General features: G+C 40.0%; 1 protein-coding gene across 1 annotated transcript in view; it reads left to right on the forward strand.

Moving 5' to 3' along the window:
• Positions 1-1,404: 1,404 nt before the first annotated feature.
• Positions 1,405-19,010, forward strand: part of LOC101864619 (ATP-dependent RNA helicase dbp2) — a 69,005-nt gene continuing 51,399 nt past the window's right edge. The window contains exons 1-5 of the mRNA XM_005098455.3: positions 1,405-1,656; positions 9,755-9,983; positions 12,046-12,142; positions 15,839-15,972; positions 16,606-16,671. Of these exons, the coding sequence (XP_005098512.1) occupies positions 1,619-1,656; positions 9,755-9,983; positions 12,046-12,142; positions 15,839-15,972; positions 16,606-16,671 (564 nt within the window). The 5' untranslated portion in view covers positions 1,405-1,618. The remainder of the gene's footprint in view (positions 1,657-9,754; positions 9,984-12,045; positions 12,143-15,838; positions 15,973-16,605; positions 16,672-19,010) is intronic.

Raw genomic sequence — 19,010 nt, forward strand, 5'->3', positions numbered from 1 at the left:
TGTGTGTGTGTGTGTTTGCATTCGAGGATTACCAAAGTGACGTTTTCGTAATAGCCACTTTTATCCCTCTTTGACCTCAATATTTTGCAAAGCTGGCTTGCTGTCTTCGAAGATTTTTCTTAATGTTGGTCAATGAAAAAGGAGAAGCGTAAGAGCTGTTTACACGATGAAAAGGCAGCCGAAAGGGCGAGCAAGTGCAAGAAGGTAATACGCAGATCGTTAAAAGAGAAATGTACCCAATTTACCCAAGTCCCAGAACGCTATACATAATGTCGTACACGCAGTGATGGAACCAATAGACAATGGCGGCCCTGATTCTCTCTCTCTCTCTCAGTCTCTCTCTCTCTCTCTCTCTCTCTCTCTCTCTCTCTCTTCTCTCTCTCTCTCTCTCCACACACACACACACACACACACACACACACACACACACACACACACACACACACACAACTCCTACTCATTGTCCACTTTTCATTCATTAATCATTCCTGTGTTTTGAAATAATCTCGCTCACAAAATAAAAGATCAGTAGAATCTCGATCTGACGAATCCATGATTAGGTCTAGTTAGTAAGTAAGTAGCTTGCATGCCACTGCCAATGCGTTTCTTCTTTAATTTCGGAAGAAAGCTATCCAGGGTTAAAAACTCTTCATCTTCATCCAAAGAAGACAAAATGTTGGAATTAACAACACGTCGGTCGTTCACAACATGACACCTAACGTAAAGCCCAACCTGTCAAATCTAGATCTAGATCTAGTTCAGAGGAACAGTTAACGTGCGCTGAAAATAATAAAAATATGTGGCCTTTATGTTCTACCCTCGGAAAGATCGGCGCAGCGCGAATATGCCCATACGTCGCGAAACATATTCGGTGGCCTCTCTGTCCACACCCTCAGCGTCGATCTTCAGCCGCAATTAAGTTTTGGCGTTCTCTATGTTATCGCCCTATGTCTAGATCCTATAATATCTAGACCTAGATCTAGTTTAGATCTAGATCTAGTAGTAGGTATAGTATTACCAAAGATTCTCTACTTTCCAAGGCATTGCAACCCTTCTTTGGGCGAAAACGGAGACAAAAACCTATAATGCAGCGTATTTTTAAAACATTCTATGCATCTTAAAAGTTTCATAACTTGACGAAATCACAATAAAAATAAATATGATTAAACAATAACAGCAAACAAAAAGAAAACTAAAAAGAAAACTGAATTGAGCTTCAAACTCTTTAGGAAGACCGAGGCGTTGCAAGGGACGCGCAGCGTGACGACAGCACTGTTTCTAATCTTCTAAACAATGGCGACAAAGCGAGTTGTTTACGTGGGTGACGTCACAGCTGCGACCTCTGGTACTATTAGGCCCCTATAGGCCTAATTTATTTATAACATCTTTGGTTACGGCTTAGTATAGTAAATTACCTGCCCCTGCCACCTGCAGTGCTGTTTGGTCTCACTCAAAGATTCCTCTTGCGTTTTCAACAATATTTTATCGGAGACAAAAAAAGTAGTCATCTCCGATTCTATCAAGATCTAGGTCTAGATCTAGATATCTAGATCTAGAACCCGCTCGTTTCTTTTCTCTTGCATTGTGAAATACTCAGCGCTAAAGTAGGATACTTACCATGTCATACAGGGACCGTGACCGTGATCGTGGAAGAGGGTAAGTCAAGTGTTCCTTTCCAAAACACGAACTCGAAACTTGCAGCAGGAGACTCTCCAAACCAGAGAGCGTCCCCAAGTCTAGATCTAGATCTAGAATCTAGATCTAGATATCTAGATCTAGATCTAGAATAGATATCGGCCAGCCTACTGTCTGGACTCTGCCGTTTGTGGGAAGATTGGGACTGGGTAAAAGTGAAGAATACCGGACCAGCGGACTGACTTTGCTTGTCTCAACCGTCGTAGGAATTCATTTCTCTCAATGGAGAATCTCGGACCGGTAGATCTAATCTAATCTAGAATCTAGAATCTGTTATTATATATTTAAACGATAAATGATAGCATAGATATATCTAGATTACATAGACTCCCAAAAGTTTCCCACAAACTTAAAAAAAAGTGGTTGCCATGGAAATGGCAGCCACCTTGACAATAAACACCTCTTTTCAGTCTTGGTTTTAACACTTCTCTCTCGAACAAAGGAAATCAACATTTCGACGTTTTCCCCACTTAGTGCTTCCATTCTGCTTCGTTCTTTTGAAGTAGATTTGGCGGGAAATAAGCCCCGCCCACTTCACGAAGAATTCCGGTGCTGAAGAAAAAAGTTTTGCTCCCTCGTGCGAAACAAAATCTTCGCATGCGAATTTCGGACTCGGTCATGCGAAATTCCGGTAGATCTAGATTTCTATATGGATTTACACAATGGCAAAAAGGTTGGTGCGAAAAAAATAGTTCGCACGCGAACTTCGCACCCGAAATTCGCATCGGTTTTTCGGGCATATAGATCTAGATCTATATGGAATGTCAGTAAAATGTATTATTTTAAAAGCTGAAGAACTGATTTTTGTTAGGATAGTTAGTTACTGGACAAACAATTTAAACAGAAAATATGCTTAGCCTGAAATATCTGAAAGGAATTTCTTGAGCAAAAATTGTGCTTAAAATACTATATTTATATCAACATAAAAATATAATGGTATCGCAGATAACACTTGGAGCAGGGTATTGAAAGTTGAGTGAAAAGGAGCTGTTGGGAACATTACAGAAAACAAAAGAAACATCATGTGTTCAGAATATTTTTTTCCAGCTTCCTGCAGGGCACATTAAGATAACTCTTGACTAATTAAATCATAGTAAACATGAATAAAATGGAATAATAAAAAAGAAAAGCATTATAATGAAATGTCAAAATTAACCACAAAAATCCCAAAGTGTTAGGAAGGTAACAGAGTTACTTTCCGGTGTAACTTTCCTATCAAAGATCAATTACTTCTCATATCTCCGAGAACACTTTGGTTGAACAAAAGTGGGGACCAGTAATGAGGGGATTTTCTTCTATTACATTTTGTGAATTTAAATGGTGCAGCATTTTAAGTAAATCGGTTTTTGAATTAGATTACCTTTGTTGGAAAGATTACATCGGACAAGATCGATGTTGTTGTCCAAATTCACATTCTTCGGTCCTAAGCCTAAGTTCTTGTTTTCTTTGCACTTGCACTAAAAGCCATGTAAATTGCAGCATATTTTTTAAACATTCTATGCATCTTAAAAGTTTCATAACTTGACAAAATCACAATAAAAAGAGAAAAAAAGCATTTTAACCTCGTGTTAGCAACATTACATTGCGTTAGGAACACATAACAAGGCTACGGCTAAGAACAGCGGACGACACACTGAAACAACCTGTACAGAGCCCCTCAATTTGGCAAGTGACGCCAAAGCAGGCAAACTAAAGCTGATAGGAAAAGCAGGTTCTAAAAATAGCTTTCGGAAACTCAGTCGATGACGAAGTTAGCGCAGAAACGAAAGTGCAGGAACATTACGTATGGAAGGTGTTTCAATTATACGAAAACACTGAAAATCAGGCTGAAATATTAAAAAATGGTTAATGTGTGCCAAAACATTGAAAGTCAAACATATGAATGTGGGAGAAAGCTATAATTGACAAACTCAATTCAAAATGTGCTACTGGCGTTAAAGGACCATCGCAAAACGGACGATGCTTGTAAAGTTTTTAACGTGATTTTTAGTCTAGGTTCATCGCAACAAAATCACATTCCAGCACTTTTTTTTTGGATAGGCAAAGTAGTTTAACACTAGAACCCCCCAAGTTTTTAGTTTTTAAGCCTTCCTGTCTTTTTTTGTAGGTGTTCAGGAGTGTTTAAAAAGTGCATATATAGCCTATATGCATTCATGTAACAAAATCGTACTGATTTTTAGACCTTTTTTTACAGAAAAATTATTTTAGTTTTTTTAGCTAGAAAGGTGCAACCATCCTTATGCATCGCAGCTTCATTATATAGTCGAAACTGCCTTAACGGAAACCTGTCTTTACCAAATCTCCCCGTTCCCCCCTTGATATATTCCTCTTTAATTACCTGTATAAAATGGAAACCTGTCCAATGCGGAAACGGAAAGAAAAATCTGCTCTTTTCCGAGGGTTTCACCTGTCTAAGACGGAAAATGCTTTGCCCGCTCAGCCCTGATTTGAAACAAAACTCGCAAGTTTGATTCCGCCGGCTCTAAACTTACCGCCATGGCCATGCCGCTGGGCGAGGAAGGGGAATAGGGGTGCAATGGGGGTAGAAGTTACCCATCATGTGAGCACTGAGCGCTGCAGATGGTCAGTGTAGTGTTGGTGTGAAATCTCACGACTGCCCGTGGGAGTGCTCAAGTAGCCAGCCACTGCGGAAACTTTCCTGGGTAGCCAGAAGCCAGAGGTGTGAAATTAGATTGACCAATGCCTGCTGCCCTGATCGTTGTTACAATGATGGCAGTGAGGGGTGGCATTGGTGGGTGGGACTAAGGGGGGAAGCAAAGGAGATGTTCAAATGTTTTTGTTTTTGATAGGTCAAACAGTGGTCCTAAGAAAGGCAAGCACTAATGGTAATTGGATAAGTAAGACTGACGCATGTCACTATCAGACAGGATAGCAGCTGAGAGGTGTGAAGTTTTGACCACTGCTTGCTGATCGGACAAGCGATCCTTGATCCCACTGGCTGGGCCTTTGAACCCCCCTAAATTCCCCTGTCTAAGACGGAATTTTATTCCCGCTCCCTTGCGATTCCGTCTTACACAGGTTCGACTGTATTTCTAAAGACCAATTGCTCCAATGTGGTTGCACTAGAATGCATTAAAATTACAACTTTGAAATTAGAACAGGCATATAAACGTAACTAGTACAGTAGTCTCTGCCTAAACGCACGCCATATAAAAGCACGCTCCGCTCAAACGCACGCTTTCGTCCTCTGACGTTTTTTTTTACTACATAATTTAGTCGTACAAACGCACGGTCACTCCCCCTAAACGCACGCTGCAATCTGCGAAACACGCTGACGGGTAAAGGTAAAGCTTGACCAAGGGAAATTACACTACGACTACTGTACGATCTGCACAGCTTGCTTTAAAAGACAAGCCTAGAAAACCAGATATTTTGCGAGACTGCCCCCTACGCCGAACAAAGAGTGTGATTGACAGCATTTTCAGTTCACACCCAACTTTCCAGACACATAGGTCTAGGACTGGTTGGTGATATGTTGGGGGGTGGGGGGACTGAAACGTTTATTTGATTGGTCACTGGAAATGCATCTCTTTGAGAGAAGGTTTCTGATTGGTGTTTGGGTGACTGCATCCATTGACTAATGTTTACATGTAGTTAGACCTAAGCCAATAATGCGCAACACGTGTGAATGCTCGTTCATGAATTAACGGTCAGGGGGTGGTCGCTTGGAAAGCCACGTGTCTGGGCCGTCGTCTCTATGACTATCACCAACAATTTCTTTTTAGGCTATTGGTTCCTGACATTTTATGGTGCATTCATTACATCGAGTCTGTTTTTCTGCCCCCCCCGCCCCCCCCCCCCCACACACACCCATTCAACGCCTTTGCAGTCTTAACCGCAATCGGGGAATCTTTTACAAAACAGTCCCGTGTCGTCGTCACATTATCGGCCCAAAGTGACCCCCACCCCAAAGGGAGGTCACTAGAATATCAAGGCAATGAGATGACTGTGTCCCTTCCTCCCTTTGCAAAGGTTCATGTTAACGCACACTCCGTATAAACACACGCTAAGGAGCCCTCCCGAGTACCGTTCGTTTAGGCAGAGACTACAGTAAAGTGGCCCCTACTGGTGGACTGACCCATATAATATAATAGCCTATTGATGGTACTGGTAGTATTATTTATTTTATATTTGGCCCAAAATCAAGCTGTACAAAGAGGAGAAAGGGGAAAAACGATCATTGCCCCAGTACATGTAGTAGTTACCATCGAGCAGGGTATACTGTATTGTTCGTGATTTTGGGTAATTATATTTTGAAAACTTGTGTATAACATGCACAATGTGTGTGTGTGCGTGTGTGTAAGTGAGAGAGAGAAAGAAAGAGAGAGAGAGAAAGAGAGAGAGTTCCATGAAGCTGAGATGTAATACATTTTCTGCCGGGGGTCCAGGGACAGCGGTGGGGGCTCAGGAGGCGCAGCCCCCAAAGAACTTGAAATTTAGTTTTACAGGGTTGAAAATGGCATTTGGGAACCTGATTGAAGAAATTGCCAACAACCCATATTTTTTCTTTTCACAAAGATATATTGTATTGTTGGATTTTTCACCAACATAACTTTCCATTGCTGGCAATGTTTAAAAGTAGGTTCCCCTTGCCATTGCTACTACTATAATCAATTAATTTGTCATCGCACAAATGGAGTGAGCATGTTATAAATGTGCCTGTATTGGCTGACGTATTGTTATGTCATTGTCTCTCAGGTACTCTGATCATTGTTCCTGCTTGAATGTAATAAACGTCCCAGAGTAGAGAAACAAATGAGCTTCATATATATATACTTCATTATGATCAGAGTACCTTCCCTTTCCTGGTGGCAAACTCCTCCTTTGCTCTTGACTGTGATAGCAAAGACACAGCCTCACCATTCCTACAGGCAAGGTCAGTACCTCACATGGGTATCACATCATCAAGCTACATGAGGATGATGTACACCTGACCACCTTCATAACCCCATGAAGTAGGTACAGGTATAAAATTGCCCCCCAAGGTTACATTGCGTCCGGCGATGGCTAAACCTGACGCTTTGACGAGATCGTGTCAGACATCACCAACAAAACCAAATGCGGAGACAATGCCCTGATTTGGTCCGACACCGGAGAAACTTTTTACAGACGGATCCAGAAATGACTCCTCAGTTGGAGCTGCTGCCCTTGCATCACCACACACCCTAAGCTTAAGGAAACTCCACCCAGAAGCCTCAATCTACACTGCTGAGGCTACATCTCTTGAAATCAACCAAGTCTACTTTCCTAATCTTTTCAGACTCTCTCTCTTGCCTGAAATCTTTAGAGCGCTCTGACATCTCCGACAACAGAATTTTAAAACTTATTTTAAATTAAACTGCATTTTTTACATCAATCTGGAAAAACTGTAACCATAGCTCGTCTTCCAAGCCATCTAGGCATTGGTGCCAATGAAGCCGTTGACCAATTTGCCAAAGAATCTCTGAAACTACCTGAAAACAAAAGTAGCAAAATCCCTTTCTCTGACATGTATAATATCGAAAGTAAAAGAACACATCACATCTTCGTGGTCCAAAATTTGGAACCAACAAATACACAACAAACCCCTTTACATTCAACCGAAACTTACACCCAGGAAACCCGTGTCTCTCCAATGAAGAGAGAATGTTATTTACACATGATTAAGAATAGGACACAGGCATGTCATGCACATACATACATTGTACTCGAAGCCTGAAAGGAAGCTCCTTTTTGCGTTGCGTGCAATGTGTATTTTACAGTTCTGCATATCCTGACGGAATGTGTCGACTTCAACCATACGTATTAAATACTTCAAACCGATAGTCCGAAAAAAATCTGAAATTTTATTTGAAAAGAAATACGATTGTATGATAGATATAATATAAATGTATCGTTGTCGTTGTCAGTGTATAATAATAATACTCTGAAATTAATATTTGTAAATTCAATGTAAACAAGAGCCTTTATACCATAATTTACCAAAATTTTCATAAATGTCTGTCCGTCCTTTTAACATGATGACAGTGTGCGGTTGCGAGCGCCGAAAAAACTTACTAAAACATGACATGATTCTAGATTTGCTGCTGTTGGAACTTACATGACCTAAATGAGTCGATAGTGCGTAAAACACCTACTCAATCAATCAATCAACGACCGGGGCAAAATTCAAAATTTCCTACCAACTGAAATATTTAGTGTATCCTGCACGCTGATATGACCTTATGCAGTTGCGAGCGCCGTAAAATATTTTTAATCTAGCATCTTTTTTATCGAATCGCGGCCGCGATTTTTTGGCATTTTTTGGTCGGCGAATCGCGGCCGCGATTTTTGCACTTTTCCAACAAAAAAACACCGCCGGGAAGAAAAAATAATTTAAAAACAACAACAAAGACGGGGAATAACATTTGCACACACACAAAAAAAAATCCAACCTCTTTACTTTTAAAAAGAGTTTATTTTCACTTTCACTTCACTTCGTCTCTTTCTCACTTGTTAAAAACACGTTGATTTGTAATTTTCATGTGAAGAATATCATACAAGTAGGCTACATAACATACTATTTTGCTGTTTCTCTTTCATGTTTCCCTCTTTGTTGTGTTTTAATTTGTTGATGTGTTAATTATTTTCTTCTCGCTTTTGTTCTGATGTGTTGTTTTTCTTTTTTTTGTGTGTGTATCGTAATGTTCTTCCTACCTTTTAAAAAAAAATGTGTTATGTTCGAGCGTGTCTCCACCAAAACCGAATACATGTACTGACACTGGCAGGCCCCTTGTGTGTGATTCCATAATCTACATGTTATATCCTGTACTTTTTCTTGAATAACTGAGGTTTAGGGTTAAAACGGCCAATCTAAGGATGGGTTGACACACGCCCTTATTTGCTAATTTCTTTGATTGTTTATTAATTTGCTGTTCTAATTTTGATTTAATTCTGTTGTGAAACCTTTATATTTCACGTTTTACACTTTGTGTGGCTACAAATGATATTCTGGATGCTTAAAACAGAGCACAAAAAATTCTAGTGTTTTAGGTTAAGTTACCTCTATCAACCTATTGCTATATTATGTCGTCACGGAGAGCAGAAAGCTTGAAAATTAATAACAACTTTTTGGGCAACTTTTGCCATTTTTGTGGCAACTTTTGGCAACTTTTGGAGGAAAAAAAAGGCAACAAACGCAGATGCTAGTTTAATTAACTAAAGAACCAGCAAAACAACAACAAAAAAAACAAAAAACCCCCTCTTATTCTTACTAAATTAAACCAAAGGAAGTAGATCTAGGCCTGTTTTAAAAATGTACAAAATTCAATGATCTGTTCTCCGTTGTTGATCCCACCAGGTTTCTTGATTTTATTAAGGCAGTTGGCCTTTACAATAGATTGCACTGTATACCGTTATAATTTTAATGTTGGAGCTATCTAAAGTGTCATTTTAAAACTACCTGAGATTTTTACCCTGAATTTTTAACATTTTACTCTGATCATTAACCAAAATCAAGCCGCGCTGTAAACTGTTATGAATGCAACCAACATGTGTTTCGCTCGCTCATATGACCACATTCAGTTGTGAGTTGTGAACGCTGTAAAACTCGTTGACTTGCTAAACTTAACTAAACTTCGACATGGGAGAGCCTTGCTCTTGACAGACCCAGCTAGAGAGAAGCAGTCACAGTGGATAGCAAATCATATATGAGGTTTCACAAGAATAAGAAATGCTGAAACCAAGAGAGAAGCCAGCAAGCTTTGTACATCCCCAAGTGGAAGTGGAGCAATTATTAAATACAGGTGTTCAATGGCAAACCTTTCTCTGCCAGAGTTGGTCTCATCAGCCTTTGGCCGCAGCAGAAGCCACAAGTCATCGTAACCTTTAATTAATTCCTAAAAATTTTTTTTCCGGCGGAGAAATATTCTCCTCTCCGGATCATGTATTTGTCATCATCGGACATTGATGGATGAGATATTATAATAATTAATTATATTTTTATTACATGTGCAATGTAGGCCTATAAAAACTATAACTTGCAACAATCTTCAGTATTTTCAAATCTATTTTCCAACAGACCAAGCAGATCAGACGGTGGTCCATTTTCGAGAGGTCGCTATGACAGAGATCGAAGTAATAGTAGAGCCAGTTATGACAGAGGGGGCATGATGGATCGAGGCAGGATGTCCCTGAAAGGTTCTCAGCCAGGCCAGAATTTACGCAAACCACGATGGGATCTGGCGCGTTTGTCCAAATTTGAGAAAAATTTTTACAAGGAGCACCAAAATGTATCAAGGCGAACGCAGGTCAGTATTGCAGTGAGTGTATCTGTTACCTCTCCCTAGGAAATAACCTTTTCTTCAGCATTTGCCTGTAGTGTCAATAATGGTTAAGCCAAACTGCTCTTCATATTATATGTATACACAGCGGAAATGCAAACTTTCCACTTGTAGAAAAGCCTGTTTTGTGGTTATTATTCAAGATATAAAAACCAAAATTGATACAAGTATACAAGCATATCAAAGTATGTCAAGAAGTGTATTACTTTTTGTTTCTCAATCTTGTCTCATATTATGGTACAGTGTTAAACACAAACTGGTACCCCTTGATTTTAAAATTTCAAAATTTCTCGTCAGTAGCGTGCATTGTAGCCCCTTGCAATGATGCAAGCTTGGCATGTTCTGCGCATTGACCGAGTCAGTTTTTTGTTTCTTATTTTATTAATTGTTGTGGCAGACTATTCCACTTTTGAATCAAAGCTTGTACCAGTCGTTGTACAATGTTGTACAATCCCCATTAGGCCCAGTCAGTCCAAGCGTAATTATTGGAAAGATTGCAAACGCTGGTAATTATAAGGCTGCTTTGCTCGATGTCCGAATGTGTTTTAAGGCCGTAGTTGTATCCTTCCATCGCTGAAAATTCTTCCAGTTCCAGTGTCTGTATCAAACTGATGTGAAGAGCTGGTCTTTGTTAGAAAGTGATTTCTAAGATACCAGAGCAGTATCTGTCTGTCTTTTTGGGCGGTATTGTCCTGTGGTCTGCTTGGTATGGGTCTCAGGGTCTGTCAGGTGTAACTCCAGCAACTTGGAACCAACCTTTCAGGATGGTAGGATGGGAGCATTGAAGCATCCGGGCCACTCTACGGGCCGATAGTACAACTTGCAGTATTCAAAGGCTTATCGAAGGACTTTAGAATCCTGGACACACGAAGAGGATCTGATACAGAAGACTTGTTTTCGTAGAACAATATGATGGAACTGCGAGTTACTATTTAAAAAAATTATATTCAGTTGACGTCTTCATATTCCGAGTTGCTGTTAACAGTATCATTTGTCACGGATAATACAGCCTGTGAATTTAAACCGAATTGATCTTTCTTTGTATTTTTATTGTTATTTGGAAGTTACCATTTAGGCGTAAGCCACTTAATGAACGAATATATGCTTTAGAATACAAATGCACGTACTAACGTATCCAACAATCTAGTAACGTAAGCCACACATCGAGGCTGTCAGTGACGTAGCACATACTAGCGTGTCAGACAAAAAGGTCATTTTTCCTTCAAAACCAACTATTCTCAGAAAGATGCTTCTAGCCAATTGAAAAGTAGTTGGCCCACACACGTTATGTCAAAATATTAACTGCAGAATCGGCTATTTGACGCCAGAATAGGATAGTGAAAATTGCCCAAATCTTTAAACGTCTGTCCTGCAAAACTAACAAAATGTGGCTTACGCTAGTTCGTGTTTTGAGGGACCACTTGTGTTGTATGTATTCAATTTTTTAAATTTCATGTTTTACAAGTGCTCAATGTGGCCACCATCTGCAGCCCGGACAGCATCAAGGCGATATGAGAATTCCTCCCGAATGCGCCTGTAGCTGTTATTTAATCTGTCATGCTATCGCTGTTTGCTAGAAGTGGTGGAATATAAACTTTGTCTTTAACATACTCCCACAAAAATTCATACACAGGTCCAGGGTTCTGGTAGGCCAACCGCAGAGAGCGAGGTCTTTAGCACCACTCCTTCTGATCCACCACTGAGGCACTTTTTCATTCAGATAAGCTCAAACCCAGAGATGCCAATGGGGTGGTGTTCCATCTTTTTGAAAAATTAAGTCATTCGAATCTGCGTCCAGTAAAGTGAATAGCCAGTTCTAGTTGTGGCATTACCAATTGCTCTTTTGTTCCAATTTTTGACAAGTTATCAGTCCTTATTGATTTATCATTCCCTATAATGTTATTGATTATGTTGCTTCATCAAGTTTTTTTCAACACTTGGCAGTTTCACTGTATGTACATGTATGTTCAATATAATTCAATAATATAAAATATATTGAAAAAATGCAATATCACCTCAAATTCAACAGCCTGAGATCCAGCTATTTTACACTCAACATCAGATCACCGTAAGTGGCAAGAATCTACCAAAACCAATGTATACCTTTGAAGAGGGACTTTTTCCAGGTAAGTTGTTAAGTACTGGGGATTTTGCTTTTGCTCTTTAGCTGTTGTAAGTATGGAAAGTTATGACTGCACTCCAGTAACTGGGCAAGAGGATAAGGAAAACAGCGTATGATGATTAGCTTGTTATACACACTGTAAAGGGTTGGGTTTTTTTTTTGGTTTAAATTTTATGTCACTCTGAATTTTCAAAGACATCAGTTGGTAAGGATATGTTATGATTAAATACTCAAACTCAAAAACTTATTTTCCTTTGTGTCATCTTTATTAATCTTTTTTTTTCTTTTCAGTTATTTGTTTTGTACTTTGTCCAGGAAGAAGGAGGTCACTGAAAGACAAATCAGAAAGAATATATCTTGTGTCACAATTGAGTGGAATCAGGCGCTCATCAATTTTGGGACATATGGAGTTATTGGTATCATCTTATTGATTGATAAAAAAAACCCCAAACCCATCTGTCTTGAATAGAGAAGTCGAGATATTTGCGAATAAAGGAGATTGGGGGTTGTCAGAGATAAAATTACAGAGAAAATGCCTGCCAAAATTTGGTAACTTCTAAAGCTTGGGTGTCCTTGGAAACTGCAAATATTTTTTGTTGTCTTCAGAATAATAATCCACACAGATTTCTAAATGGTTATAAAAGGTGCTGAGCCCCCCCCCCCCCTTTAAAAAAAAACAAAACAAAGAAAATAAATAAACTGGATATATAAAAATTTCCTAATGGGTTAAAAAAAGCGCGTTTAAAAAAAATTTCATTACTCTGACAAGCGTCTGATTTCACCACGATGCTGCATGTATAAAAATGCTCTTCGAAAAAAGTTAGGGAACACCGTTAATTTATATATACAGTCAAACCTACCCTGACGGCTACCTGCATAATATGGCTTTCTGTACAAACCACCGCTTTCCATTTCCCCCCTTTCATGTTTTCTATAGATATGTATAATTTAAGTATATAAAACGGTCACCTGTCCAATGTGTCCGAGGCCACCTTATTTAATCAACCCACGGTCAAGTGTACCTGCCTCAGACGGCCAGGTATAATCACTCGTAGCCGGACACTTTGTCATAAATTTTGAATCGCTCCTCACTCTGTGGACGACCCTTCATAATCCATTCACCTGTCAGTCCCTCCAATTGATGTTTTCCCAAGTTGACCAATGAGTAAAAATACATTTTAAACTGCTGGTGAGAGAAGTGTGTGATCCGTCATAAACTATAAGCCCGCCCACAACTCGTGCACAAATTGTATGTGAGGTGACTGGTCTCTGTTTTGTTTACCTAATCTGTAACAAAGTAACAATGGACGTTGATGTGAACTTGCAACAGGACCGTTGCTCGTTCTCCGAGTGGTGGAGGCTCGTGTGTTTGCTTTACCATGGCATGCGGTCTTCATTGTTTTATGTTTCGTACATTTTACCCTTGCACAAAATCAGCAACAAAAAGAAGCTCACCAAAAAACAGACCAACAAAACAACAACAGCGGCAACCATCGCACTGTTGTGTCTTTGGAAATGAACAGGCAGACAGGATGACCAAACTAGGCGCACAGAAAGAGCAGCCAGGCAACAGCGCCAACCATACAGAAATAAAAACTATTTTAAAAATTAATACTTTCAAGCACCACAGACACCATATAGCTACCTTGAGCTGTCCCGCCAAGAACAAGTGATTATCTGCCGAATAAGAGTGAGACAACATATTACAGACAATCACCAAAATGCCTGTGTGGACGGGCGGACCAAACAGTGGAACACATCTTTCAGCACTGCAAGACACACAGGGCCCTGAGACAGGAATCATGACCAACCCCACTGACACTACAAGAGAAGCTATACAGGCCGACAGATGAACTGAGCAGGACAGAAAAACAACCCCCACCCCCAACAAACCTTTTCTTACACCACTCACCCCCCTTTTTCAAAAGAAAACCCAAACCAACCTTTTTGAATTAGTCTTATGACAATCCAAAGCCTACAGTTTTGACCTCAGAAGAGAATGATATGCTTTCTTCATTTTGATCAGTCCTGCCAAAGATGGCCGCCTGTGCTACACGGCCACTTTTCTCCTTGACAATGGATGGGGCTCTATATACTATATATTATGCATTTTTCATGTGACGTATGTAAACTTTTGTTATACTTTACAAAATGATACCTGCTACATTTTTAGTAGCCAAGTTAACAATGTGTACTGTAAACAACTTTGAAACAAATTGTGCTTGAATTGTAGTGTGAATACAAAGCATGCGCTAAAACGTGCGGATTCATGGAAAAGTTGCTTGTTTTTGAAAGGCAAAAAAAAAAAGAAAGAAGTTATTCCTTGTCTTAAATGTATTAAGAAAACTTTCACGAGGTAAATCATTATGTTGAATGAACACTACACCCATGCAATGACTATAAAAGCCTTGCATTAAGTTGAATATATTTAATTGCCAAACCGTATGCCTAGGAGAATGTGGAATTTGCTAGACAGAGGAAGAGTCACTGGTTTGTCTCGAAGATGATGTTTCTTTGAGGGAGGTGGCTTGGAGACTTGCTGTTTCGCCTTCTGTAGTCAGCTGACATACAAGACCAGTACCAACAAATCGCAAGTACTGACGAACGCTGTCGGCCTGGGAGGCCCAGGTCAACCACTGCGAGGGAGGGCTGATTCATCCAACGCCAGGCTGTTGCAACCCGAACAAGATTGAAGAACAGCTAGCATCGTCTGACAGCGTCTCAGACAAGCTACTCACACAAATGTCAGCACTCAAACTATTACAAATCCCCTCCACAAATTTGAGCTAGATCTACATTTTAGACATCCCATCCACAGACATCGGCTCACACAAGATCACCGAGAAGTACGCCGAAGGTGGATTACATAGCATCAGAGGTGGACACGAGCAGGCTGGGGCCATTTCCTCTTCACTGACGAGTCGAGATTCCAATTGGAGCTGCACGACGGCTTCATTCAAGTGTGGAAACGTTATGAACAGTGCTTTCAAGATGACTACTTCCAGGACGATAACACCAGGCCACACCATGCTCGTGTTATCAATGATTTTATTGCTCAAAATGGAATTAACAGACTGCCTTGGCCCCCAAATAGCCCTTATCTCAACCCAACTGAACATTAGGGTGGACGAGTGCACCGTGTTCAGGAAATTTACCCACTAGCACGAACTGGAACAATCTTCAGCAAGAGTGGATAGCTATTCAACAAGTGTTCCTGATAAGCTTAGTTAGGTCTATGAACAATAGGTTCAGAGAGTGCTTGGCTAATAATGGAGGACACACTGGTTATTGAGCCTTGTGTTGAAAGCATTTTTTTGTGAGTTTTGATTTCGGGGGGTACCCATTTCCATGGTAATATTGTTGTTGGGGTTGATTTGTTGCAATGCTTGATGTTATCACCTATGTTTTTTTAAAGATATTAAATAACTCTCTGTAAAAAACATACTTGTTTTTGCCTCTTTGTTCTCTTTTTATTTCAATTCATTTATGTGCTCCCTAATTTTACTCGAAGAGTATACAAGTTAAGTGTCAAAGGCAATTACAGTTTGTCCTGGAGTGTAAGTTTTAAAGCAATAGTCAGTATTTACTTCACAGGAGTCGTATTTGTCAGTTTAAAGACTGAATATATATACATTGATTGTCACTTAAGAAGTACCTGACTTCCATTTGTTTCTATACCCTTACTCTTTTTTTCTGCAAGACTATGTCATGAACCAGATTCGCAAAAACAGCTGGACTGCACCAACACCCATTCAGTGCCAGGGGTGGCCTATAGCTTTGTCTGGACTGAATATGGTTGGAATTGCACAGACAGGCTCAGGAAAAACTCTAGCAGTAAGCAGTGCTTTATTGTACATTTGTAAGTAAGTCAACTGAAATTAAAAACTTAAAAATTATCTATTGTTTTCATATGTTTGATGTAAAATTAATTATACTATTATACTATATTGGCAATTCTCCTGTAAACTTGAATTTTACGTAACACGAGTATCAAATTTTAGAATTCAACCAAATAGCTTGAAAATGTAGCCTACCCAGTACACCTTTGAAAGTCTAGTTTTGATCCGTACAAGGCAGCTTGTTTGGTTTCTTTGGAAACGGAAGTGAAGTTTAGACTAGTGCGCTATGGTCTTAAATGTTACTGGACACACCAATTCCAGTCAAAACATGAAGTATAATAGAGGGAAAGAAAAATTGATTGGGGAAATTTCGTCAGGTAAATTTCTTTTCAAGGCCTAAATGTGGCCTAAATAAGGTTAGGGAGGGGGGGTTTAGCTTATTTAGGCCATATGTGGCCTAAATAAGGTAATCCTTTTTTTTGTTGCTGCGAAATACTGTAAAAAAATGATAATGAATTTTGATTTGAAAATAGTACCCTTTAAATACCTGACTATCCAGTTGTTAAGTAATCCCCCCCCCTAGTATCCCATGTTTCCCAAGTGTCATTGTTTTTCTTTTCTCTTCCAGTTCATTCTTCCTGCAATTGTGCATATCAACAACCAACCATATTTGGAGCGTGGAGATGGACCAATTGTAAGTGATAGAAAATATACGGAAAGTATGTCATCTCTGCGCTAGCAAAATACAGTCAAACACGGGTAACTCGGATTCGGCGAGGATTGGTACAAGTGTTTGACATTCTGGTAATTCGTCTCGTCCGCGAAAGCCCCAGATACAAAGAAATAGAGAGAAAATCGAGGGAGGTAAAAAACCCATTCCTTCAAATTCCTTCAATTACCAGGTTGTTCATTGCACACAAGTTCTTTCATCTAAATAATAATGGTGAAATTTATATCAAAGAACTTATGTGCATGGACTGCTTTCCCATCACATCAAATCTTATGTTGTCTGTCCCACCTTCATATCTCCCATCAGAATGTCGACATCATTTGTAGGGTAGTGATTCAGAAAACTTTGAAGCTAGTCGTTGCATCTCTCACTCTTTACTTGCATCCGCAATATCATTTGTGGGTGCATAACACTGAACGATGTTCATCTTGATTCCTTTGTTCCTTGACTTGAATGAGACCGTGATAAGCCTTGGCCCAAGTTCCTCCCACAAAGTGGTTTTTTTTTAGCTGGTCAGGACCACGTGAATGTCATTCTTGTGTGTGCTGAGCTGTTGTCCATATGTTCTGAATATTGAATAACTTCCCCAGGCGACAGTGCTTCCAATCTTCCATATTTTTACGGAAATCTGTACTTTCTGACAATTCCATACTTGCTCCCCCATCATTATCAACTCCGTCCGTAAAAAAATGCAATAACGCAGGGCTACCGAAATTCCGGAGCAAAGTGTCCGTAATCACCACTTGTGTAAGTTACGGATATTTACAGCAATTCTGTCTGCAACAGGTTAATGCATTGGTATAGGAATCTGCCAGACCTGGGAGTATGAGGAAATCTGTGAACTGCTCCGGGAAAGACGCGGGTAAATACATAAAGTTCTCGAATATTTGAAAACCAGGATAGGTCAGTAAATTCATTTTTGCCGGTAGCGATTGTGATGTTCGTTCGGGTTTTCCCAATCTGAGAGTACGTTTGATGCGAACAGGGAGCTATGGTGGCAGGCGGAAGTGTATGTGACACTGAGATTTGATTGGGATAATCAAGATCTACTTTGGCTTTCGTTACCACCCAAAATATGCCTGTGATAGTCTGATACCGCAACATTTGTGGCATGCTGGTCGTGCATTATAAATGCTGTGTCACCACGCAAATAAATCAATATTTGTCACTTGTGGAAAAAAGACCAAAAAATGCAAAAAGTGTCTTCCCATTTTCAGCTTGTCAGGCTCATCATTGTTACTGGTCAGTGAACCTGCATGCGTTCTCATCACAAGCTACAGCATCTTGTGAGTGTGAGTAGCGGCTGTTGTTGGGTTCGTCAAAGTTAAATCAAAGTCGGAGTGTTGCGAAATATGGCTCTGAAATGATTGGGAATGATCAATTTAAAAAAAAGATACTCTCCGGGGTGCTGAAGGCAACTTGATAACAGGTTTTAGAATTTTGAATAGAGCTCTCTGCAAAGCGCGCTTTGGTGCAGGCCTTGAGTGGAATCGGGATCCACCATACCTTGTAAGCCTTGTTTTTGAGCTAAAGTGTTTGTGTTTCATTGGATGGATGATAGTGATATTAAATTGTTTAAGCTTTCTGTTCAAGATTAGATTAGCAGATTTTCAGTGTCACTACATCCTGCTTTCCCTCAGTTCTTACAACTCAAAAGAACTAAATTTCAATTTCTTCGGGGGCTTTGCCGGCCCCAGACCCCCGGCATAATTCTCCTTACTTTTCATCTTCAGCTGTTGGAAGCACTGCTAGTACTACTAATATAATTGTTATGCATTGTCCTGATTCAGCATCAGCAGCAAGGAAACTGCAAAGCTTCATAAATGGATATCTAAGAAGGACAGTGGGGATCAAGTGGTACGATCAAGTCACAAATGCTCAACTGTGGGAAAGAACAAGCCAAAGGCCAGTAAAGGAAGACGTACAGGTGTGGAATGGATTGGACACACCTTGAGGAGACCCCCGACAAGCATCATCAGACAGGCTTTGACGTGGAATCCACAAGGAAAATATAAGAAAGGAAGACCAAAGATGACATGGAGGCAAGCGGTACAAGCAGAAATGGAAAAGTGGAGGACATCATGGAAACAGCTAGAAAAGGATGCACAGGACTGGGTTCGCTGGAGAAATGTTGTTGATGGCCTATGCTCCTTTGGGAATTAAAAAGGGCAAAAGAGAGGTTGTCCTGATTTGTTCCTTCTCATTTCACGAAGTGTGGAAATGCCAACCTTGTATCTTTTCCTTTCTGCAGTTACCTGAAACGTTTTACCAGTTAAATGCATGGTCCTTACATTCCATATCTC

Source organism: Aplysia californica, unplaced genomic scaffold (genome assembly GCF_000002075.1).
Source record: "Aplysia californica isolate F4 #8 unplaced genomic scaffold, AplCal3.0 scaffold00183, whole genome shotgun sequence".
NCBI classification, from domain to species: domain Eukaryota; kingdom Metazoa; phylum Mollusca; class Gastropoda; order Aplysiida; family Aplysiidae; genus Aplysia; species Aplysia californica.